At 49.0% G+C, this 24562-nt stretch overlaps 1 protein-coding gene across 1 annotated transcript in view; it reads right to left on the minus strand.

The window, feature by feature from the left end:
• Positions 1-21734, minus strand: part of EFCAB6 (EF-hand calcium binding domain 6) — a 141419-nt gene extending 119685 nt beyond the window's left edge. The window contains 4 exon segments of the mRNA XM_087814963.1: positions 4036-4247; positions 8824-8969; positions 15973-16069; positions 21612-21734. Coding sequence (XP_087671089.1) covers positions 4036-4247; positions 8824-8969; positions 15973-16034 — 420 coding nt within the window. The 5' untranslated portion in view covers positions 16035-16069; positions 21612-21734.
• Positions 21735-24562: the final 2828 nt, after the last annotated feature.

Genomic DNA, 24562 nt, shown 5'->3' on the forward strand with positions numbered 1-24562 from the left:
GTTACTCAGGGGCCCAAACACCACCTCCTGAGGGTGCTGAAATTCTGCACATTTCATGTTGTTACTTAGGGTCCAATGCAAATTCTAACAGGGCAGAGACATTTGGCAATGACCAGTCTCAAGAGCTAAGCCCCTTAGACAACCAAAGAAGCTCATCTAAAAGGAGAGGCTCCACTAGGAACTCACTTTTTCAATATCTGTGATTCTGTTAAAAACGTTTAAGAAGCAAAACCGTCCACAGGTGAATCACTGAAAGCAAATTCTTAGACCTGGGGGGGGGAGGGCAGTTTGAAAACCAGTTTTCGCATTGATAACTACCTTCAAAGACATATCTTTCCCTCCTGGCACAACCACAGGAATCAGGCAGAACTCTTCTTTCCTTCTCTGGAATCTATTTACCATGTCAACTTCTTTTAACATTTTTACATTAATATTCAGAGACTGCGGCCACATTTTTTTTTAAATTCACATTCCTATTAATGGAAACTAAGATACAGGCCCTAATCAATCATCACAACCTCCCAACAGTCAAACATGCTCAGCATGGATCTTGAAATATAATTAAAGCTCAAGTAAATTCACTCTAACTGGGAAATTCCCATAAACTATTTTGCCGGCGTTACACGTTTCCCATTAGGCTTACATTAACTGTCAGAAAAGAAAATCTGTATCACCACATAGATTTGTCATTGCAAGATCTAGAAAAGTCACACACTCTCTGGACTCCAGGGATTGGGAAGAGAAGGCCTGCCCATCACTCCCGGTGAACTTGGCCTCCTGTTCAAGGCACCAGGCTCCAGCCTCCCTGATTCACATAGGGGTCACAGGAGCTCATGGTCCTAGAAAAACATGCTCGTCATCTAGGATAGACTACTAGGACCTGTTTTTTGTTTTGTTTTTTTAATCTTTGAAGTTCAACAGTTCTCAGTAACTTCTTTTAAAGACAGATGTAGCTTTTAAAAACAGACACACATTTCACATTTCCTGTACCTTTCCTCTTCCTGCCTAGCTGATTAGCTTGGGAAGATTGTCAAAATTTTAAATTAACATTAGATCATGAATATAGGAGACATTAACAGAAAATAATATTTTTACTCTCCATTTGGTATAAACTGTCAGTTAAATCAAGCGCATGAAAAAACTGATGCACTGTTTGCAAGGACAAATGTTCTTTAAAAGCTAAAGAATATTTTACCATATGACACAGCAATTCTGCTCCCACGTATGTACCCCAGAGGGAAAACCTATGTCCACACAAACACCTGTACATGAATTGTCACAGCAGCACTGTTCACAAAAGCCAAAAAGTGGAAACAACCCAAAGGTCCATCAACTGGAGATAGACTGAGGTGGCCTCTCCATACAATGGAATATTATTTGGCCATAAAAAAGAGTGAAGTACTGCCCGACCAGCATGGCTCAGCGGTTGAGCATCAATCAATGAACCAGGGGGTGACAGTTCGATTCCCAGTCAGAGCACATGCCCCAGTTGTGGGTTCCATCTCTCCCTCTCCCTTCCTCTCTGAAATCAGTAAAAAAATATATTTTACAAAAAAAAAAAAGAGTAAAGTACTGATTCGTGCTACAACATGGAGGAACCCTGAAAACATTATGCTAAATGAAGGAAGCCAGACACAAAACATCACATACTATATTATTCCACTTATAGGAAATGTCCAGAATATGTAAATCCACTGTGACAGAGTAGATGAATGGCTGTCGGGGAGTAGGGGGAGGAGGAATGAGGACTTACTGCTAATGAAGATGGAGTTTCTTTTTGGGGTGATGGAAATGTTCTAGAATTAGATAGCAATGATGGTTGCACAGCTCTGTGAATATATTAAAAACCACTAACGTACATTTTTAAATGCTGAATTTTATGAATGTAAATTATATCTTAATAAAGCTTTTATTTAAAATGTACATACATATTAATTGACCATAAAGGCCTGGGTTCATTTCTGGGCTCTCTGTCCTGTTCTATTCATCTATATGTCTGTTTTTATGCCGGAACCATGCTAATTTCATTACTATGGCATGTAGTATAGTTTGGTATCAGGTAGCGTGATTCCTCCAAATTTGTTCTTCTTTCTCAAGATTGCTGTGGCTGTTCAGGGTCTTTTGTGGTTCCATATAAAATTTTCATATACTTTTTCTAGTTCTGTGAAATACACCAATGGTATCTTGATAGTAATTGCACTGAATTTAGAGAGTGCTTTGGGCAGTATGGACATTTTAAAGATGTTAATTCTTCCTATCCATGAACATGGTATATGCTTCCACTTACTCATATCTTCCTCAATTTCTTCCTTCAGTGTCTCATAATTTTCTAAGTACAGGTCCTTTACATCCTAGGTTATGTTTATTCCTAGGTTGTTTTTTGTTTGTTTGGTTTTTGGTGCAATTGTAAATGGGACTGTTTTCTTAGTTTCCCTTTCTGATAGCTCATTATTGTTGTATAAAAATGCAACTGATTTCTGTATTTTTATTTTGTATCCTGCCACTTTGCAATGTATTTACAGAATTGTACACCTGAAACCTATATAATTTTATTAACCAATGTCACCCCAATAAATTCAATAAAAATAAAAAATAAACTTGGCATAAAAAAATAAATAAAATGTACATACAATAAAGTATAACATGAAAGAGTCAATATTACAATTTGTAGAATTTTGGAAGTGAATAAAGGGGAGACTTTTTTTAAAAGAAAAATGCTCTTCATCTTTCTCCCCCTCCCCTTCCTCCCTGTCTGTCCCCTGATGGTTCAGTTCTGAAGTCATCAGGTGGGGCAGAGAAGTAGTGTCCGCAGTGTGGGAGGAGCCATGGTTGCCCAGAGAGGGAAGCGAGGATGCTGAAAACTGGACATGAATCACATGGCAGGGAGACTGAACAAATAAGGAAATATACTAGGTATTCTAATAGAAGCCAAGTTTCTCATTTTCTGAAAGTTAGTTACAAACATGGAAAGCAAGAAAACTAGAATGAACCCTAAGGTATTGAATTAGACTTGGCAGGATTGATGTGAACTCATGGTTTTCAATAAGATTGAAACAGAAATAAATGTAGATGTAAATGTATGTATATGTGGGCAGAGTTTTTCCCCTCGAGCTACGTACCCCTCCTCCCAAGAGCCCTCCTGGACTACCACACCTCATTTTTAGGTAGCACTCCCTCCTCTAACTCCCACAGCCTTTAACTGTTCTGTCCTAGCACTTACCAATACTTTCAGAGCTCCCTCACTGGACTGGAATCCCCTCAAAGGATCTGACTGCTCTATATTCGGTAGAGCATATAGTAGATACTCAACAACCATGGGATGCAAGAACTAATGCCAAAATATGGACAGCCCCTGACCTATGATGGTTTGACTTATGGCTTTTCAAGTTTATGAAGGTGTGAAAGCAATAAACATTCAATAGAAACTATACTTTGAATTTTGCTGTTTTCTGGGGCTAGTGACACTCTCTGGTGATGCTGGGCAGTGGCGCAGCTCCCAGTCAGCCACGCAATCCCGGGGCTCAACAATCAACACTCTCCACTGTATTCAGTGTGTTAGAGGATTCTGCCCAACCGTAGGCTAAGGTGAGTGTCCTGAGTAATTAAGGTGGGTTGGGCTAAGCTGTGATGGTCATAGGTTAGGTGTATTAAGTGCATTTTTGACTTAGGATATTTTCCACTTATGATGGATTTATCAGGATGTAAATCCTTTGTAAGTCAAGGAGCATCTGTACCAAGTTCCAAAATGTAAGTTGACTGAATACTTTATACATTGCAAGCCTTACAAGAAAAAAACTAAAAGAAATTGACTGTAACAGTGCTATGACCAAAGTTCACACAGATCATCCCAAATCTGCCCAAATTTAATTAATTATGAAAAATAAAACTTTAACTGCTTACTTGTGACAATGGGGGACAGTCAGACTGGGCTACAGCTCCTGCCATCCACTTCCTCCTTGTCCAGTTGGGCTACTCTAGGTCGCTATGCGGACTGTACCCGGGCCAGGTTATTCTAGGTCACTACGTGGACTGTACCTGGGCCAGCACGTCTTGAAACTGCTCTCGCGTGAGAGGCAGCAGGAAGGTGGTGATGACTCTCCTCAGTTCACTCTTGGACACCGTCATGTTGTGACTGGTATCGAGCAGCTGAAAGGCTTTTATCAACTCATCTCCTTTATCGGTAATTTTTTTAAATAAAATCCGTTTAACCTCTAAGAAGGACAGTATTGGATTTGCAACAGATGTGGCTGTAAAAGAGAAACAGCTATTTACTAAACATGCGTAAAGCTAAGCTACCAAAACCATTCCACTGTGTCCTAGGATCAAACAAACTCTGACAATGTGTCTGCTCTATCCAGATCTGTGCATCTGACCATGGGATGACTCGCCTGCCAGGGCAAACCTGCTGCCACCCTTTCACCTCTGAAATCTGATCACTATAAAATGACAGTAATAACATCAGAGAGAAAAAACAAGGCAAAGATAATCTCCCCTATAAAGGATGTATGTCATTACAAGCGAAAAACAGGAACAGTGGGATAAAACTTAGTTGGGAATCAATGTCATTTCAAATCAATCTTTAAAATACCATATTGAGTTCTGCCCAGCTGGTGTGGTTCAGTGGTTGAGCATCGACCCATGAACCAAGAGGTGACCAGTTTGATTCCCAGTCGGACATGTGCCCGGGTTGCTGGCTCAATCCCCAGTAGGAGGCATGCAGGAGGCAGCCCATCAATGTTTTTCTCTCAGCTTCGATGTTTCTCTCTCTCTCCCCTCTCCCTTCCTCTATCTTTAAAACTCAATAAAAACATATTTAAAGAATCATACTGAGTTTTCATCCTCTTGTTAATTTTCGAGGGAAAAACATAATTCTTAAATTTAGATCAGTTCCCTGTCAAAGACAAGGAATAACTGAGATCAGAAGATGCTAAGAGGCAGTGGAGGATGCTGGGTGCTTCGAATGAGCTCTCGGGGGCCTGCCCTGCCCGGCGGAAGAGGAGTGGTGTCCTGGCTGCACTGAGTCAGATCCCTGGGTCCCCCAGTTACCACAGAAGAGAGGATACAACACAGGCCTCCCTTCCCTCTGCCCAAGATGCAAACTGCTGTAGAAACAAGTTGACATCACTAAGAAAATACAGTAACTACAAATCAACTCACAGTACCAACCAGTATCATAAGCAAGAAGACGTGATTATCGTATTTTTTATTTTATGACATACTAGGGGAGGCGGCTAAGAGTAATGGTAGTTCGGTAAATCTCTCCTTTTATCTATGACACTGCAAAGGCTTAGTGACCACAGTTTACTTGGTCTCTGTCTCACGCAGTAAATTCTGGATGTGTGCTAAATGCCTAGCATGGCATCGTCTTCCATAAGCTTCTTCTCGAGCAGGGAGAGGGAAGGAGGACTGTCATTGTCCTTCCATGAGAGTGTCCTATCAAGCTGTTCAACCCTCCCAGATGAGGGCAGGGATGGCTTAAGTCTTGGGTGACCTGGGCCAAATGACAGGCTCAAAGGACAGGCTCTCCAAGTGCCAGCCTGCCCTCCGCAGTGGGCCCTGGGGGAGTCCCTCACGCTGTAAGATGTCCTTGGTCGAGGTGGTAAGACTGACTGTGTTGGTGTCCCCAGTCACACCATGTGAAGGTCTGCTGGGGGCAGGTCCTGGGGACCATGTCCCTCCTTCCTGGGGCTGTGGGTACCAGCGCTGCTCATGTTCCCTGTTCACTCACAGAGGGCTGAGCACAAGCAAAGCCCCCTCAAGGGAGGGGAGTAAGTAACGGGGTAAACTGGAGACCCCGTGCTCAGGGTGCTCAGTGCGGGGTGACAGGATGGAAGGTTGCAGGAAAAGCTTCTTGGAGGAAAGAGGTGACACATCACCTGCAACCTGGCGTTCCCAGGAGAGGCGCTGGCCTGGGGGTGCTGTGGAGGACAGCCAGCCCGGGCACAGGGAGGAAGGAGGGACGAGCAGAGCAGGCAGCCACCAGGAAAAGGGACCATGAACATCGCAGGAGCCGGTCGTGCCTCCGCCGCCAGCCTGTGCTCTGGTTAGGGGGTGCCATGGGGGCTTTGCAGCAACAGGATGGCATAGCCCAATTTTCACTCCTGAACCTCACCCTGGTGTCAGTGGAGGAGGAACAGAAGGGTGCCAATGGACAAGGGTAATTACAGCTGGGTAATTACAGCTCGGGCCAGTGTCAATGGAGGCTCCCTAACGTGGCGACCTCGGAGTGAATTAAAGAGGCGCTGAAGCAGACAAGAGAGTCCACAGACCCTCAGAGACAGAAGGCCCAGGACCCCTGCACCCCTGCCGAGCCCCAGGGAGAAAGGCAAAGGTGCTCTGAACGGGGTAAGGAAACCTGTCAACCACTAGCAGTCATGTGTGCTGCGTGAGGGATTCACACCCTGGGAACCCAGTCACAGAGCAAACACTCCTGCCCTCTTGGGCCCTCACATGTGTCCTAAGTATCATCCAAAGCCGGGGGAGGGGCACAGAGCTGTGGGATATGCCCAGGGCACACAGGGTCTCCAGCAAGTGTAGGGCAGCGCCCACCAACGTTGAGGACAGAGAGCTGAGGCCAGTCCCTCTGGAGCCAACAGGCCTTCGCTGATGCGCCTCGCGGCCTGCTGCAGACTGACTGCAGGCCGGGCGGAGGGCAGAGCTCGGGGCTGGGCTGGGGGCAGAGAACTCTCCAGGACACCGAAACCGGCAGGTGGACTGGAAAGCACAGAGCTCCCCAGTAGGCCCAGCTGACAGCCAGGCTGTGGGACAGAGATCTCTGGAATCTCACCAGTGCTCAGGCATCAAATGTTGAAGGGAGACACCTGAAACCAGTGGTCCCCGACGTCTAACTGAGACTGGAACCAGCCCAGATCCAGTTCGCCTGAGAGCATGGAGCAGCCCATCTGTAGGGAGCCTGGGAGAAGGCGCACTCCTTCTGCAGATGGGGAATGTTAGCTACTTCCGTTTCTACAGTTTTTGTTTTTTACACAAATGTCTGGTCTTCAATCTTTTTAAAACTACAAGACAAGTGAAATAAGAAAGGTGACGGAATGAAGGGCAAAAACAAAGACATACAGAGTGAACAGGTGTGAAAGTGATCAGGTGTATAAACTAAGACTGGTAAATATGTTAGAGATGACAGAAAAACTGACACCATGCTGAACACAGGGGGGTTCAGCAGAGAAACAGAAACTTTTTAAAAAGTACACAAAAAAGTGAGAAAATAAAAATACGTATCAGCAGTGAAGAACTTATTTGATCTGCCTCATAACAAACTGTCCATGTTAGAAGAAAGAACTAGTGAACAGAGAGTCAGGTCAATAGAAATTATTCACACTGAAACAAACAAAAAGCAAAAAACGTTTGAAAAAGAAATGGGGCGTCTAATTCCTGTGACTGACAGGTTCTCGCTCACCCATGGGCTCTGCTCATGTAATACATGAGTTAGACAAGGACATAGCTACATGCACATGTGCAGGCATGAAAGTGCGGCCGGCCAAACAGGAAATGGCAACCACCTCAGGGAAGGGAAATGCTGCTAGGAGAACATATATATACATGCGCATATATATATATATATATATATATATATATATATATATATATATATATATGTAATTTTTTACTTTAAGAAAAATTAATTCCATACATTAAAAAATACCATTAATAAAAACAGAAAGCAAATGATAAATGAACAAAGACGCTGGTGTGCGTAAGGCGGATAAAGAATATCTTCAATGTAAAGGAAGCTCATACAAATCACTGAAAAGACCAACCCGTAGCAGGTAAGCGGGCAAAGGATATGAAAAGGCTGATTACCAAAGAAAAGGTATAAGCCAGAGAAGCGTGAGAAAGTCAACCTCTGCTCTCAGAGAAACGCAAGTTAAACTCACGATAGAGCTGCTTTTGGGTTTCAAAGGACATGGTGTGAAAAGATAACATTCTGTTAGGATGCTCGGGACTAAGCACCTCTGAGCATCCCGTGGTGTGCACAGGTGTGAGCTTCCTGGGGGCGAGTGGAAGACCTTAGTGTGGGACACCCTTTGACCCAGCAGCCCGTCTTCTTGGTACCATCAGAGCCTCGGTTAAACTAAGCTGCAGCCGCAGGACACTACAGACGGGGAGCTGCTGGACTGGGACAGACTCATTACAGATGAATCATTGTGTTGGAAATGGCTAGTTGACCCTCACTATCCACTCTCCCCCTTTTCCCTAGAAACAGGAACCCTAAGATGTGGGTAGACACTTGGCCACCTGGCATGGAGTCTGTATTTCCCAGGCTCCCTAGTGGATGCGTGTGATCATGTGATTAAAGTCTCGCCAACTGTGAGTGCGCACACCTTGTCAAATGTGACTTCTGACTGCCTTCCCCACTCATGAGGCAAAATCCAATTCACCCTTTCACCATGCCCCTCCCTCCCTGAATACTGCTCCTGGGCTATGCGCTCAGTGCTTTGCCCAGGCGTCTGTGCAACATGTGTCTTGCACGATTGGAACGCCCTATCTCCCTCTCTGGGCAGCTGGCTCGTCCAGGCAGCTCCTCCCCTAGGCCCACCTCCTCCTCCTCGAACCTGTGACAGTTCCTGTCAACCTAGGGCTCAAAAAGTGTTTGGGAAGGAAGGGAGGGAGGGAGGGTGCAAATCACAATCCTGTCCCTTAAAAACTGTCACTTTTGGGCAAGTGTCTCAGTTTTCCAGGGATAATAACAGAGCCTCCTCCATAGCTCTGTGAGGAGCCGGTGCTGAGACGCCCCCGCATAGTCAGTCTGGCGCACTGAACACGCGTGAGCGACGGCGCTACTGCTGCTGGCCCAGGGACACTCACTGGAAGACGGCCGGAGTGCATTCTGGAGACGGTTTCTTGAACAGACTCGGCAGGGTGAAGAGTGGGGCCTGAAGTTTGTGCATTTCTGTGTGTGAGGACATGCAGCGCGCCAGCCTGGTGCCATAGCCACTTCACACATTAACTCCCTGCGATGCAAAAGAGAAGAGATTACATCACCTTCAAGCAGACACCACACGTGTGCCAGCCTCCTCCCTGGGCCTTTTTGAAAGGGCAGCGGAGGCCATAACATGCTGCTGCAAAGACCATTCTTACAGTGAACCCAAAATCGTGATGTCAGACCTCCTGTTTTTAGCAGGTCCATCCAACAATCTTCAACATAGGAAAATGAAGCTTTGGACAGGAAACCCACCTGCATCCCAACTAGCATGCACCACTTCTTTGGTGGGCATGAGGGTGGAAAGTCTGGAATCAGCTTCTAGAAGTGCCTCACTGTACATCCACCCCACAGTGGGGCAGAGCTGACCTCTGAAAACCTTCATAAAACAACAAGAACCGGCCACACGGGACTGTTTCAAAACTCTGGGAGTTAACCAGAGGTGAGCAACAGTCTAGGGACCATAGATTCACAAAATATGGCAGAATCTCTGGTTCTTTGAAAAGATTCACAAAACTAACAATTTTTTAGCTAAACTGACCAAGAAAAAAATGAAGGAATACTCGAATTATTTAAATCATGAATAAAAGAGAGGGCACTACTACTGACCTTCCAAAACCAAAAAGGATTACAAGGGAATACTAATTGTATGCCAACATATTAGGTAACTTATATGAAATGAAAACATTATTAGACAGATACAAACTATTAAAACTGACTAAAGAAATAAAAAACCTGAATAGACCCATAACAAGCAAAGAGACTGAATTAGTAATCAAAAAACTTACTGCAAAATTCCTAGGACCAGATGGGTTCCCGGTGAATTCTACCAAACATCTAAAGAAGAATAATTAAAACAACCCCTTCACAAATTCTTCCAAAAAACAAAAGAGTAGGGAACACTTCCCAACACACTGTATGAAGTCAGTATTACCCTGATGCCAACCAAGAAAATACACCAAAAGAAAGGAAAGCTAAAGACCGGTTCCTGACGAATACAGGGAAAATCCTCATCAAAATACTAATAAACTAAGCCCAGCAATATACAGACAGAATCAGATGGCACGAACAAGTGGGATTTGTTCCAGGAATGCAAGGATGGTTGAAGACATAAAAACTAATCAATGTAACATCTATGGAATCGAGAAAAAACACATCTCGATGAGTACAGAAAAAGCATTCCACAAAACTCGACACCGCCCCCCATGGTTAAAAAGCAAACCAAAACCAAAACCAAAAAAAACCATTAGGAACTAGGAACAGAAGGGGACTTCCTTAACCTGACAAAAGCCATTAATTAAAAAACAACAGCTCACATCACACTTAATGGTCAAAGAAAAGCTTTCATTCTAAGATCAGAAGCAAGATGGGGATGTCTGCTCTTACCCCCTTTATTCAACACTATGCTAAAGGCTGTAGCCAGAGCAATTAGTCAAGAAAAAGAAATCCGAAGGTATCAGATTGGAGACCAATAAAAACTACTTCTTGCCAAGGACATAATTTTGGATACAGAAAATCCTACAGAATACACACACGCCAAAAAATACTGTTAGAACAACTTCAGGAAGGTTACAGGATACAAGATCAATATACAAAAATCAACTGTTTTTCTACATACCTGCAATGAACAACCTGAAAATTAAAATTAAGAAAACAATTCCACGTGAAGTAGGAAGCCAGGTCAGCAGCAGCAAGGACAGGGAGTAGAGACTCAGGGTTCAGGAAAGCCGATAAAGAATGAAACAGCTGTCTGGAAGAGAAGGCAGCAGGGGGGTGGGAAAGGAAGGGTGATTGCCAGGGAGTTTTAAGAGCCCACCTGGGGTCCATGGACATGAGCTTAAAAGCCAGGACCCAGTGGTGCTGTGTGGTTTTCCTCCAGCCACGTTTGGCTGCACAAGGAAGTGGAGAGTTGGGTTTAATTGGGACAGAGTTTTGAAAGGCAAGTGTGATACACATGGTAAGGGTGTGTGCAAGGTAAGTGACATGTCACATGCTGCTCAGGAAGGAGCACCAAGAATGATGGGAATTATGGGAGTACCTGAGATCACTGGACAAGACTGAAGAGGTTAAGAGACAAGAAACTCAGCCTTATGAAGAATAAGAACGGGAAAAAGTTATTCTAATTCAGTTAGTGTTTATTGGGGACTACTTTGAGCCAGGAGAGGTGCTTAAGATTTGCGAAAACTTGCCATTTAACCCTCCCCATGCCAGATCACTTTTTACTCACCCCATTTCATAGGTGAGGAGACTGATGCTCAGAGCAGGCAAGCAATTTGCCCAGGATTACACAACCACTAAGCCCAGGGCCGGGTCCAGGAGGAGAGTGCTTCCCAGGCATCCAGTTTGCATGGTTGGCAATGGCCAAGGCTTTCCTACTCTTTTTACAAAATTAATCACCAGCTCATGGAGCACGCAGGGAGGATCTGCCACAACTGGATTCCTCATTGCACTCACTGCTGATGCAAATAACCACTTTATTTCACCCATAAATTCACTTCCTAATAACAATCAGCACACCAGGGCTTGGCCTCCTGCCTTATTGCACCACCTGAGGAGTGAGATAATCACCCAGAAATGTACTGCCTGTTGTGCACTTTATTACTTGAATACAAAGTGGTTCAATTCAAGAAACACTTAGTAGAAGATGGCATGAAAAAAACAATCATCATCTGAAAAGTGATTCCTCCCAGTACGACTGAGTACCCTGTGGGGAAGTGTCCCCTCCCAGCGGGAGGACGGACTGGGTGACCTGGTGGGCCCTCTCCAGTTCTGATTTCCACCAACATCAGATCATAGAGGCAAGTGCAACTTCAGTTACAGTATGAATATTCCATGGAGCCGAATGGGGGTAGTTCTGGAAATGGAGCCTGTCTGGGAGTTCGACCCAAACATCCCTAGTGTAAGCATTTTCCAAGAGCTACGCTCTCGGTGGTTCATTCCTGTGAACCCTGCAGGCCACACACTGGTGAGGGTGAGGAACAGAATGAGAAGCATTGCCCTCCCAACGCTCCAGCTCACCATCTGACTCAGGATTTAAAGAAAATGGCAGCGTGTTTAAAAAAAAAGGGAGAGGGTATCTGCACAGCATCTCCAACTACACGATGCAGTGTGTACAGATTCAGAGACGCATCGCCTCCCTAGAGTTGAGGAAAGTGAACAGAACCCCCTTATCTCAGGGGACAGATGAAAGTCCTTCCCCAAGAGATGTCATCATCAGTTCATCTCCAGGGGGACAGAGCTAATCCATTTGTAGATTCCTCAAGCAGAAATAACATGCTTTTTTATTGCTATTAATACCATTATTTTTTAAATGCTTTATTTTCCATTTTAAAAAAAGTAGTTTCAAAAGGCTGGTGAGGCAGACAAGTAGCTTTAAAACAGTGGTTCTCAAAATGTGGTCCCTGAACCAGGAGCATCAGCATCACCTGGGAACTTCTCAAAAATGCAAATCATCAGGCTCCACCCAGACCTCCTGGAGACCCAGGGCAGGCCCAGCCATCTGTGTTTTAACAAGGCTGAGATCCCTGCACTAGAAGAACCAGAAGTTGACTTATAAGTATGAGTCCAGTTTTTTAAGGAGGCTCATGTGTACATTTCCCTGCTTAATGTTAAAATGAAGTTAAAAGACCAGCCGACGTTATATTTAAGTGATCCTACTAGATTCACCTGGCGATACTGGGCACCTACTCTGTAACAACCTTGAGTCAGATACTGTTACTCACGTTTTCAGTGGTGAAGAAATTAGACCAGAGAGAGGAAAGGTAAATTTACTCTTGAGGCCAAGACCCACGCTCTCCGAAACTGAATCCTAGGCTTTCTGCACAGTTGTGCTAGGAGTGTGTGTGTGTGTGATCTGTGTGCATTCTCACATAAACACATCACTAACAATGAAGTTCACACATATTGACAGAGTAATGAAATCTGTCGAGCCTCAAAAATGGACACCTTGCATTTGCAAATCAGTCTAACAATTCTGCAACCTACTCACAACAATGTGTAGAAAATTAAAAGCAAGTCTTCTACATAAATACCTAATCTAATACTAGGAGCCCAGGGTTCCCACCCCGACACTGGGAGCCCAGTCCAGCTTGCCCGTCCCAGCCTCCCCCAGCCAGCCTCACGCTCCCTCAGTACCTTCCATTTGCCCGGCAAGCCCGGTGCATGGATCTAAACATGGGAGTGAGAAGAATACAAGCTGATTTACAAAGATATTTCAAATGATAGTGTATCACAAAGAACAATACAGGCCGTCATTTGAATTCAACTTAACAGGAAAAGCCGTGGCTAAAGCTGCCCTTCACCTGCACGCAGCTTACAGCTTGGCGGTTCCTCGGCCTGAGCCACAGCGTCCTCCGCCAAGGATCTCCGAGCGTCAGGGTTCCCTCAATCCCCACACGGGCTGTCACCTTCCTCCCAAACGTCATTTTAACAAATACCTTCCCTTGCAGCATAAATTTCAAGTCTATCCACACACACACACAAACTCAGAAATCAAACTCAGAACATAGCGCAGGCCTCTCGGAGTCAACATGCCTTCACGGAGAAGCAGCTCGCTACTATAAATGACAACAATAAGGCTACGTGGAAACCCCAAAACACGATCCGGGGCACCGTTCAGAGAAAAAGGACAGTAAGCACTACAAATACAATGATGTAAAAAACGTATTTGCACAGAGGGGCGGGGTCTAGAAGATGTGACAAAGACAGCCATGCTGGGATGGTGGGAGATTGATCATTTTTACTTCAGTGTCCTTTAATGAAAGCATCACAGCGCGTTAGCTGTAATATGCTACCAGGCAGCACTTGACCTGGCCCCTGCCTGCCTCTCCCTCCCCACCTCGCCACTCTCCACAGCCCCGGGCCCCTCTGCCCAGGTCCTTCCCCACCCTCCACCCCGCTAACTCCTCTCCCTTCCTGCCAGGCCTCCTTAGAGAGCTCTCCTGATCCCCTGACTATCCCCCCTGTATCACAACCTGTCCTTCGCCTGCCCTGCACTTACCACAACTGGGAACTATAGTTTTTATTGAGGACATTAGAAACTTGATCATAGGCTCCATAAAATAAAATCATGTTTTCACACCATGTGCCCAAGAGTACCCAGCACATACCTGGCCCTCCAAATGTATTTATCAAATTAATGAATGAAGGATGTTCACAGCCCTGTCATTCATTCAAACAGCACTCCCCTCCTCCAAACACAGACACACACACACTGACACACTCTCACAGCACCCTCCAACGCCTGGGCCTTTTCGGGCGTCACTCTCTTCCCCGCCATCCAAGGCACAGGTTTCAGCGTCACCCATAACTCTTATCCCTACGCTGAGACTGAGTGGCCAGCGTCAGAAAGGTTTCTTAATTAATGCCTGTGACCCTCGGGGCTGCTCAATGGCTGTCCTCCCTGTTAGACCATTAAAGTCATGAGAGCAGGGACCACACCTGGTGACAATGGTCCAGACAATGATGGCTGTGAGTTTAACTGAACTGGGGGCTATGGTTTATAACAATTTTACCAGCCTGGAGGCCCTGCTGCCCCAGAATCCTGGTCCGAGAGAAAAAGCATATGTCGTTCCATTTGTAATGTGCTCTCTTTCATTTCAAAAACTGCAGAATTCACTCCTACCTAGTGAACATTTCCAGACTACCATACCTCACGTGATGACAGATACGGCAACTGGCGATGGGAAAACAAGGGGTGTCAGAGAAACTGACCGCACTCACAGGCTGTCAAACAGTTGTCCCATCTCAGAAACGGTTTGATTGGCAGACTTTGGAAATGGGCGAGCTGGAAGCCATTCGGCTCTGCCAGCTCCCAGCAGACAGGAGCTCACACGTCCTATTTATAGTGCACCAGGCTGGCAGCGCTCAGGCGGGAAGGAGGCTGCGGGTTTCCTGTCGTTGGTGAGGAAGAGTGTGCCGCTGCCGCCCCCTAGAGCAGCAAGTGCGAGTTCCGCAGAGATAACCCACAGCAGCTGTCTGGGCTCTGCAGCAAAGTGGCTGAACCCCTTTCCAAACTTGCCAGGCTGTCTACCATTTGCAGTCCTGCTGGGCACCAACCTAAGGACATTTAACCTTAACCTGTAAGTCGACGCTTCTTGATATGATGAAGATGTAAGTTCCCAGACAATTTTGGCACAAAAACCAGCATTTAGTAGACTCTGGCTGTGTGAACAACTGACAAAATGAGAGGGAAGTGATAATGGTGTCCTTGTTAACCTGCAAAGCAACTTTCTCTCTAGGCCTTACACCCAGCACAACACACAAGCATACAGCTTCCTCTCAGGGCCTGACACCCAGCACAACACACAAGCATACAGCTTCCTCTCGGGGCCTGACACCCAGCACACCACCAAACATACAGCTTCCTCTCGGGGCCCGACACCCAGCACAACACACAAGCATACAGCTTCCTCTCGGGGCCCGACACCCAGCACAACACACAAGCATACAGCTTCCTCTCGGGGCCCGACACCCAGCACAACACACAAGCATACAGCTTCCTCTCGGGGCCCGACACCCAGCGCACCACCAAACATACAGCTTCCTCTCGGGGCCCGACACCCAGCGCACCACCAAACATACAGCTTCCTCTCGGGGCCCGACACCCAGCGCACCACCAAACATACAGCTTCCTCTCGGGGCCCGACACCCAGCGCACCACCAAACATACAGCTTCCTCTCGGGGCCCGACACCCAGCGCACCACCAAACATACAGCTTCCTCTCGGGGCCCGACACCCAGCGCACCACCAAACATACAGCTTCCTCTCGGGGCCCGACACCCAGCGCACCACCAAACATACAGCTTCCTCTCGGGGCCCGACACCCAGCGCACCACCAAATATACAGCTTCCTCTTGGGGCCTGACACCCAGCGCACCACCCAACACACAACACACGGCTTCCTCTGGGGCTTGACACCCAGCGCACCACCAAATATACAGCTTCCTCTTGGGGCCCGACACCCAGCACAAGACACAACACAACCTCCTGAGTGTCAGCTGACATGGGAGCAGGAGAGAAGCAAGCGGCTCACCTGGCCTTGGTGCTGCCTGATTTCATGCTGTTGACGTTTGTTTTGAAGCTATTTTGCTTCATTTTCTTCAAGATAGACTATTTCTGAATTCTGTATTCTGAAAAACAAAAGAGCGATAGGGTTAGCACAGACGGCCAGGCAGATTTCCTCACCGAGCTTATCAGGCTCAAGACCAGAGCCTTGGGGTCTGCGAGACAACCAGGCGACAATGCCAGCTCCCAACCGTGTGGGAACCCAGGCAGGTCCTCCACGTGCACGCCACCGAAGTTCAGGTTTCCAGGTGGAGAGCCAACACTCCTCTTCCCGTACCTCTGTCTCACACACAGACACACACACAAATACAACCACACACAAACCACATACACATACCCCTCCTGCCACACACACATTATACCCATCACACCCATAACACACAGCACAACCACACACATATACACATTCATATACACACACACCACACACAGCACAACCACACCCCCCCCACACCCCCATACCACACAACCACACCCCCCCACACATACCACCACCCCACCCCCACCCCCATACACTCCTTTCCTTCACATCACCCAGGAGAATCATTTTAAAATGCTGATCTCCTGTTACTTCCTTGCTTTACAAATTCCAACGACTTTCTATTGCCCTTAGAATAAAGACCAAAGTCCTTAATGGTATCACGAGGCCCTAGGGATGCTGTGCCTGCTTCGCCAGCTGTGTCCCTCTCCTGGGTTCTCTGTGCGGTGACTGCATCGGCCCAGGACAGTCCCTCCCATGTGGCCTTCTCACGGGAGAGCCTTTTTCATATGTGGTAGCCCTTTGCCTAGACCACTCATCCTTCCCCTCACCGTCTATGAATGCTTCCTTGTCCCAGAGACCAGCAGCATCTCCTGGAGGGCTCGCTAGACACCAATGCTGGTCCCCGATCTAGATCCTGGGTGGGGTGGAGCCCGAGAATCTGCCTTGCGGACAGTTCCCAGGTGGTGCTGACGCTGAGAACCACAGCCACAGATCTCAGTGCACATGTCACTTCCTCAGGAGCCTTCCTTGACACCCCACACTAAGTGGCCCCATTACACACTTCAACAGGGACTTCTGTTGTCCCTGGCAGCCCTTATCCTGGTCTGCAACAACAATTCTATTCAGATAAGTACTCAACTAATGCTGGTCTCAGGCGGCCCACACCTAGGCAGGGATTAGTGTTCACAGGTGTTCAATCTTACTGGGTGAAGGAATGAGTTTGCTTCCACTCCTGATGCCCTTGGCCTCCGGCCTCTAAGCAGCAGCAGGTACTGTGAATTTTACCAGGAAAACACCTTGTAAATCGAACCCCTGTCCCCTCCATCCCTACTGTCAGTGCCAAGGTCACCCTCACTCATCTGGATGAAGAAATGGCCCTTAAATTGCTTCCAGGTCCCCAACTTCTCCCTCCCACCCACCCTCCTCTGTGGCCAGGCTTTATCTTCCTGAAACACACACATGGTTATATCACTCCTTGGCTTAAAAACATGCGATGCAAAACTATATGTATGTTAAAAATTCACAGAACTATGCACAAAGAAATGAGTGCATGTCCACACTGTGAAATCGGATACGGTCTGCTGCTTAGGTGCTGGTACTGTACGAGGCAGCACCCGGTTTGGATCACTGTACTGTGGTGATTCTGTAACATGGCAGCACTGAGGGGAAGTGAGGACACGCTGGATCTCTCTGCACTAACTCTGCAACTTTATTTTCACATCTAAATTTTTTTTAAGTTTAAAAAGAACATGCAGCACGTCTGCAGGGCAGAAGATCATTCACCTTACTAACAGCCTGGTGCAGGAGGCTCTTCCAGGTACCACAGCTCCACACATGCTGCGTTTTCAGTCCTCCGAGTGCAGCACGTGGCTCCTCCCCTCCGCATCCTGGTTCACGCTCTTGCTAGGACCCCTTTCTCCTGCTCCACCTGGCACACTTTAATTCATCTTTCAAGGCTGAGAAAATAGTCCCTCCTCAGTGAGGCCCTTCCACCTTCCTTAAACAGAACCAACCATGCCTTTCCAGAGAGCTTGGTCTTGTTTTGCCAACTGTTTTATTTAAAAAAGGAAAAGACCAAAAGGCCAAAAGCACCCACCATTCCATTCCTTTGCTATGGGGCTGGGTGGACATAAGTATAAAGTAAAACTATTAACACCTCCCAGTCCGTGCCCCTAGTTCTGCGTTTTCACGGAGTCTCTGCCTCCAGGCTTTTCTCTTGGCTGTTTATTGGCCACCCCTCCAGCAAGAGAATCAGCAGCACTCTCCCTCCTACACTCAGCAACTACTGCACAGCCTGGGGCGTGGCAAGCATGCCATTAATCTCCATTCTCGATGGACCACAGCCCTCAGCAGCTATGACTGGGAGGGAAGACGCCTGGGCTAACTCTACCCTTGTTTTGGACGCTAAACAAGGTTCTGAGTATGAGCAATGAGTTCTGATGGAACCCTGGCTTCCATCACCCTCAGTTTAGGTTTTCTAAATAAAGAGGATTCTAAGACATTCATGAACTCAGGGTTACTGCAGAATGTGGCAAAGTAGAAGTCAACATGGATTATAAAGCCAGTGCCCCCTAGAGAAGCACCAAGTCACAGAGCAACAAATACACGTTTAACAGCAGGCGGCGACGTGGAGAGAAGGCGAATTCACTGATATATGCACTCACCACATACGTGTTGATGTCCAGTTTTTAGCAGATGCTATTTATACCAGAATCATAACACAAGCACCATCCATCTGCCTCGGCATCCAGAGAAAACATAATTCAACACAGGAGGGAAAATGTGTGCAGCCAAACAGAAATGGCAGCAGAAGTGGAAACTTGGAACCAGTATCATGGGGGGAGATGATCACTTGACTAAATTGGGAAAATTGCAAGCGACACAAAAGACTTTGGCAGTTAAGTCCGAATACTTGAGAGAAATCTCCTCCTGGTCTACTCCAATACCAAATGGATGGTCTGCTGTGCTTTGGGACACATATCCTAGAAAGTTCCCCCTTCAGCCTTCCGTACGCTTGCTCGGCCATTTACTGAGCACCTAGTGGGAACATGAAGAGTTTGGAGTGAAGAAGACCTGGAGCCCAAGAGGTTCCACCACCTTCTGTGCAAACGTGCAAGGAAATTAACCTCCTCCCGGCTCAGTTTCCTCATTTGCAAAGTGGAAATAATCTTTCTCTCTAAAGCAAGTATTCTGACCTGGAATCTAGGGCTCAGGTCCATATGTGTGCTTCCGGAGAACTTCAAAGTCTCTGAGATTAAATGCCAAGTGTGCCCTAGCCGGTTTGGTTCAGTGGTTAGGGCATTGATCCGTGGACTGAAGGTTCCCAGGTTTGATTCTGGCTAAGGGCACATACCTCGGTTGCATGCTTGATCCTGGGCCCTGGTTGGGGAGCGTGTGGGAGGCAACTAGTTGATGTGTCTCTCTCACATTGATGTTTCTCTCTCTCTCTTCTACTCTCTCTGAAAAGCAATGGAAAAAATATCCTCAGGTGAGGTATATATATATAGAAATGCCAAGTATGTGTGACATGATTTTTTGAGAAAGAGGAAGCATTACCTTCACCAGCTTCTCAAGGGGCAAGTGACCCCAAGTGGTTAAGTGCCATGCTCTAAAGGCTGTGGGAGGATTATGGGTAATGTATCTAAAGAGCCTGGCACAGTCGGCTGTGTTCACTATTTACTGGCTATTGTTAATTTTAGGTCGAGGGAAGGGACAGGAAGATAAATCAGACAGATCCCAGGGCAGAAGGCAGGTGGGCAGCTGCAGAGTGAGGTGCTGAGTGTCGTCTCGGGGTCTTACAGGCCAACAGAGGAAGGCAAACCAAAGTCAGTCCAGAAAACCCCAGCAGGAGAAGGTGACGAGGTGGAGGCACCAGGTGAACCAGGTCAGTGACTGCCCACCACTGAGGTGCCCTCGATGCCCAAACAGGGCCTGGCACATGGCCGGTGCCCAGTGACTGACTGTGAAGTAAATGAGCAAACAAGCGAGTGAAACCACCCTAGGGGACAGGATAACAGCATGTACCGACTCCTAGGGGAAAACAAAATTCAGGTGTTTCTAAGAAGTACTGATACCCAGAATCATGCTTAAAACTCCACACAAGTGTAACGGCCCCACTCCCTCCCGAATCAGGGGGGACGCTGAGCCTACCCTTCATCATTCAGTGGTTCTCAGGCTCTCCTGGGCTCTGTGATGAACCCAGGACAACCGCTTTTCAGACCCCGGTGTGAGAAAAGCTTCATCGTTTCCAGAGGAATTAAAATGCCTTATAAGACTAAACAAAATTAATTCAACTTCCTTTTTCTTTCTCTTTTAAAACAATTTTTTTTCCTTGTGTTCAAGCTCAGAGCTGTTGGGGGTGGGGAATGTGTAGAGGGGTTGAGCAAAGAAGAAAAAAAAGAGAAAGAATTCCTGGACACTGACAGCAGTGTGGTGATTGTCAGGGGAAGGGGATGGGGGAGGTGGAAGAGGGTATGGAGGGATAAATGGTGATGGGGGTGAATAAAATAAAGAAAAAAAAGAAGCTAAGTGTGCAGCCCACGTGTATTAACCCTCATGGACGGTCTGAATACCTTCTCTCCTCCTGACATCACTTTCATACTCGATCTGTCCATGACCCTGACTCACATTTCTATTTTACCACATTTGTGTGTATTCTTACAGCCGTCTTGAGGCCGTAGCAGGATGTACAGAGTATTTACATGTCTGAGAGTACTGGAGTGCTCATCAAGAACATGGATCCTAGGCCCTGGCACGGCAGCTCAGTTGGTTGTGGGTTTGATCTCTGACCAGGGCACATACAAGCAGCACCAAATGAATGCAGAAATAAGCAGAAGAACAAATCCATGTTTCTCTCTCTCTGAAATCAATAAAAAATTCTGAAGAGAACACAGGTTCTATGAGGCAGCAGTCCTGGAAGAGAAGCCACACTCTACCACTTGTCTGCCTTGTAGCCCCTTCACTGCCCTTCTGTAAAATGGAAACAGTAACTGTACTTTTCATAAGCAGCTGCTGAGCACTAAATATTTTTTCAAATGTATGGGAGGCTCCAAACTGTGCCTGGGACATAGTAAGTGTTCAGGGAGCATCAGCCAGGAGTAGCAGTCACAGCTGCAGTACTAGCTGAAGTAGTAAAACTGCAAACACACAGAGAAAAAAAATAACGAGAGAAAAAAAATGATGCCACCTGAAACAGGGTAAACGAAACCAAACAGCAGTTAAAGGTCAAAACTAAGAGGAAACCGTGGAAAGCAAACCTCCCGTCTTGCAAGGGTATCTATTCACGTGCTATCTGCGCCGGCCCTTTTCTCAAACATGTCCCTCCCCTTTACGTCTGCTCTCCCAAACAGTGTGGATACCCCGGACAGCATCATGCCGAAACTAATCTTCAAATACCATAAGAATCCAACCTATGCGATTTTACAAGCCTACATGTGGGGTGATTTTAGGCAAATACACTTTACAAAAGGCAAGGGACTGTCAGCTTCCTGTCTCACCTGCAGTTTCTCACCCACATCATCCCGCAGTTCATTTTTCCACCCCGGCAGGGGCAAGGGGTCAGCCGAGCAAACCTCGGGGGGACTCTGGCCACCTACTAACCCTAAGCGTTCGCTCGGGATGCGCACCTGCTAGGGAAGTCTACGAAAGCCGTCGTCCTGTTAGCAGCCGGCGGCCGCCCGGGAGATTCCTGCTCGCGGCGGGTGCCCGGCTTGGGACCATCCTCCTGGAGCTGCTCCGGTCTCCAGGCGCCAGCAGCCGAGGGGGCTCAGCGTGGGGAAGGGGCGGGCGTCTGGAAAAGAGCGGACAGAGCTGGAGCATAAATTTAAAGTCCTTATTTTTATTATTATTTTTTTTATTGTAGACACCGCAGATATCCCCCTTCCCCCCTCCCTTTACCCCCCCTACCCAGCCCTGCCCCCTCCGAGAAGCATTTCTTCACAAACATCTACCAGCACCCACTGTGGGCCCGCAGGGACCTGAGGGTGCTGGAGGGCAAGGGAAGCGCAGAGAGAACTAAAACAACACCCCTGCTCTCCCGGGGCCGCTGCGAGGCTGAGCGCGAGGCCGGCCGGTGCAGGGTGACCAAAGGCCGCGGCCAGGCTCCCCGTCCAGCCCAGGCCGCGCCCACCGGGCGCGCCGCACCGGAGGCGACGGGCAGGGGCCGTGAAGGGCTGCAGCCTGCGCGGCCGCGTCTTCCTCCTGTCAATCCACCCGCGAGGGGCCCCGCGGAGGAAACACCCAATGAACGGCTCCTCTTGAGAGCGAAGCGATTCACCCAGGGTCGTAAACAAGCCCCGTGCAGCCACCCGGCGCCTCCCAACAGGCTGTCTGAGGAACCACCTGCAGAAGGTTCCAGAAAGGCCGGAGGCGCTGCCTTTGAACCCTGGCTCTGCCGCCTCCCGGCGGCGGGACTGTTGGACAAACCCCCTGCACCCCACGGGGCGCGAGTCCCCCCACCCAGGAGACTGCCGTGGGGGCAGAAGAAACGAGGGGCATGAAGCAGCTGGTGAGCCGGCGCGACCGGAGGCTCTGCCGCCCGTTTCCCGTGCGTGACCCCCGCAGGCCCGGGGCGGGAGGTGGGCTCTATGGTCTGTCTTCCCCACACACCGCGTCGGTCCCGTTCACCGCAGAAGCCGCGCAGCCTACCCCGCGCCGGGCGCCCGCGGGCGCGCCACGCACACGTGAGGAAAGGAGCCGCCGGCCCTCTGGACGGACGACGAGGGGAGGCTCCGTGCTCCCGGGGGGAGGGCAGCAGCCGGCTCGGGGCTGCGGGGCCTTCGGAGCTGCCCGCCCGCCCCGCTGCTCGGACCCTCCGCCTCCCCTTCGGCTCGCGCCCCGGGTCCGGGAGCCCAGGCCGCGCCGCCTTACCCGCGCCCGCCTCCAAGGTTCCTCCTCGCGCGGCCGCAGGGGCGTGAGGAGAGCCCCGGTCGCTGGGACGCCGAGGCCCAGCCCACCCGGGCTCTCTTGGACGCTGTTGCCCGAGCGACGGCGGCGCCCGCTGATTGGAGAACGCTTCTCGGCACTCGGTAATAAGCCGCGCTCCGATTGATCAGGTCGACTAGAGCAGGGGCGTGGCCATGCGCGCACGCTGGCTCCGCCCCCCGGGGGGAGGGACGAACGTGCGCCGGAAGTCGCGTCCCGGAGGCGCGGGAACCTGCGCTGAGGCGCGGGGCTGGGAAGCGGGTCTGTGCGGCGCCGGCCTCGCGCGAGCCGGCGGTTGGGTGTGTCGCGCGGGGCCGCTCGCGCCGAGCCGGGGGCGCTCTGGGGGAAGCCCGGCCCCTCCTGGGAAGCGCGCGTCGCCTGTACGCGCCACGCCGCCAACTCGGGTCCGGTGTGGCCACGGAGGGAGGAATGTTCCTAAAGCCACGGACACGCGCTCGCTTCCCCCGAGCGCGGCACGGCCGGCGGCGGCGACTCGCTCCGGGCGGCGTGTCTGGCGGCGTCCCGCCGGCCTCCTCCGGGAGACGGGAGCCCCCGAAGGCGGGACCGGCCTGCTCCGCCCGCAGCTGCGCCCTCAGCGCCTGCAGGCGGCTCCTCTCCTCCGTGGTCGGGGGCGACTGGCGGTCCTGGGGGGCTGGGCCCCACCCTCCAGGTTCAGAGGACTCAGGGCCACGGCGTCTCCCCATCGGTACGCCTAGGACGCTGGGCGCCACCAGCAACGTTTGCTATGAATGGAAGCTGTGCCGCCACGCGCAGGAACCGGCCACACGGGTGAGCCCGGGGAGTCACCAGGGACGGGAGGAACTGCGCGTGCACGGCGGGCCCGCGGCGTCTGCTGGGAGCCGAGGCCACCCTGGGGACACGGGCTGGGGGACATCCCCCCCCCCCCCCCCCCCCGTCTCAGTTACCTTGACACATGACCGCGGCTGCCTGTTTCCGTTCAATCGGCCAGAAACGAAATGGCTCATCTTAACATCATCCCTGCAAATAACTGGTCATCATTTGCATAAAGGGGGCCTTTTTGGTACCTGTTTTAGGATCCTGTGTTGAGAGAGTACACCCAGGCTCAGCCTAGCACCCTAGCAGGCTCCCGTTCCCCTTTAGTGTGCTGATATTGCTGTTAAACTCTCTAATTTCCCTTCATGGTTACCGGTTGTCTCCTTCCATGGAGACAGGAATCCAGATCCGCCCATCTCGCTCCTGAACAAGACTGCCTGCATAGTGCAGAATACTGGCATTTAGAAATTTCATGAATGCTGCCCCCCGAACATTCTACTACAGCAATCTTAGGAGAACAGCTCCCCTCTCGGGAACAAAGAAGCAGTTAGAAAACAACAATTTCGTGTTTCATACACCTGGGCAGCTCGCAAACCCCCGACAGCCACCAGGAATTCTCTTTGCTGAGAGCCAGGATCCTGCAGAAGCTTGTAATTAGTGCTGCTTAGCATTTAATTTGCCTTCAGTTAGGTAACAAGCATGTATTGATTACCTGATAGGAATGCAGGGCTGAGCTAAGCACAGTGTGGGGACAGAGTGATGGATGAGGCACAATCCCTACTTACAGTCCACTAGGGGCTGAAAATGTACACTTTGGAAAAGACGCTTGAGAAACAGTTACAAAATGTTCCCTTAGCTA

This window comes from Miniopterus natalensis, chromosome 2 (assembly GCF_054644295.1).
Source record: "Miniopterus natalensis isolate mMinNat1 chromosome 2, mMinNat1.hap1, whole genome shotgun sequence".
Classification (NCBI taxonomy): Eukaryota; Metazoa; Chordata; class Mammalia; order Chiroptera; family Miniopteridae; genus Miniopterus; species Miniopterus natalensis.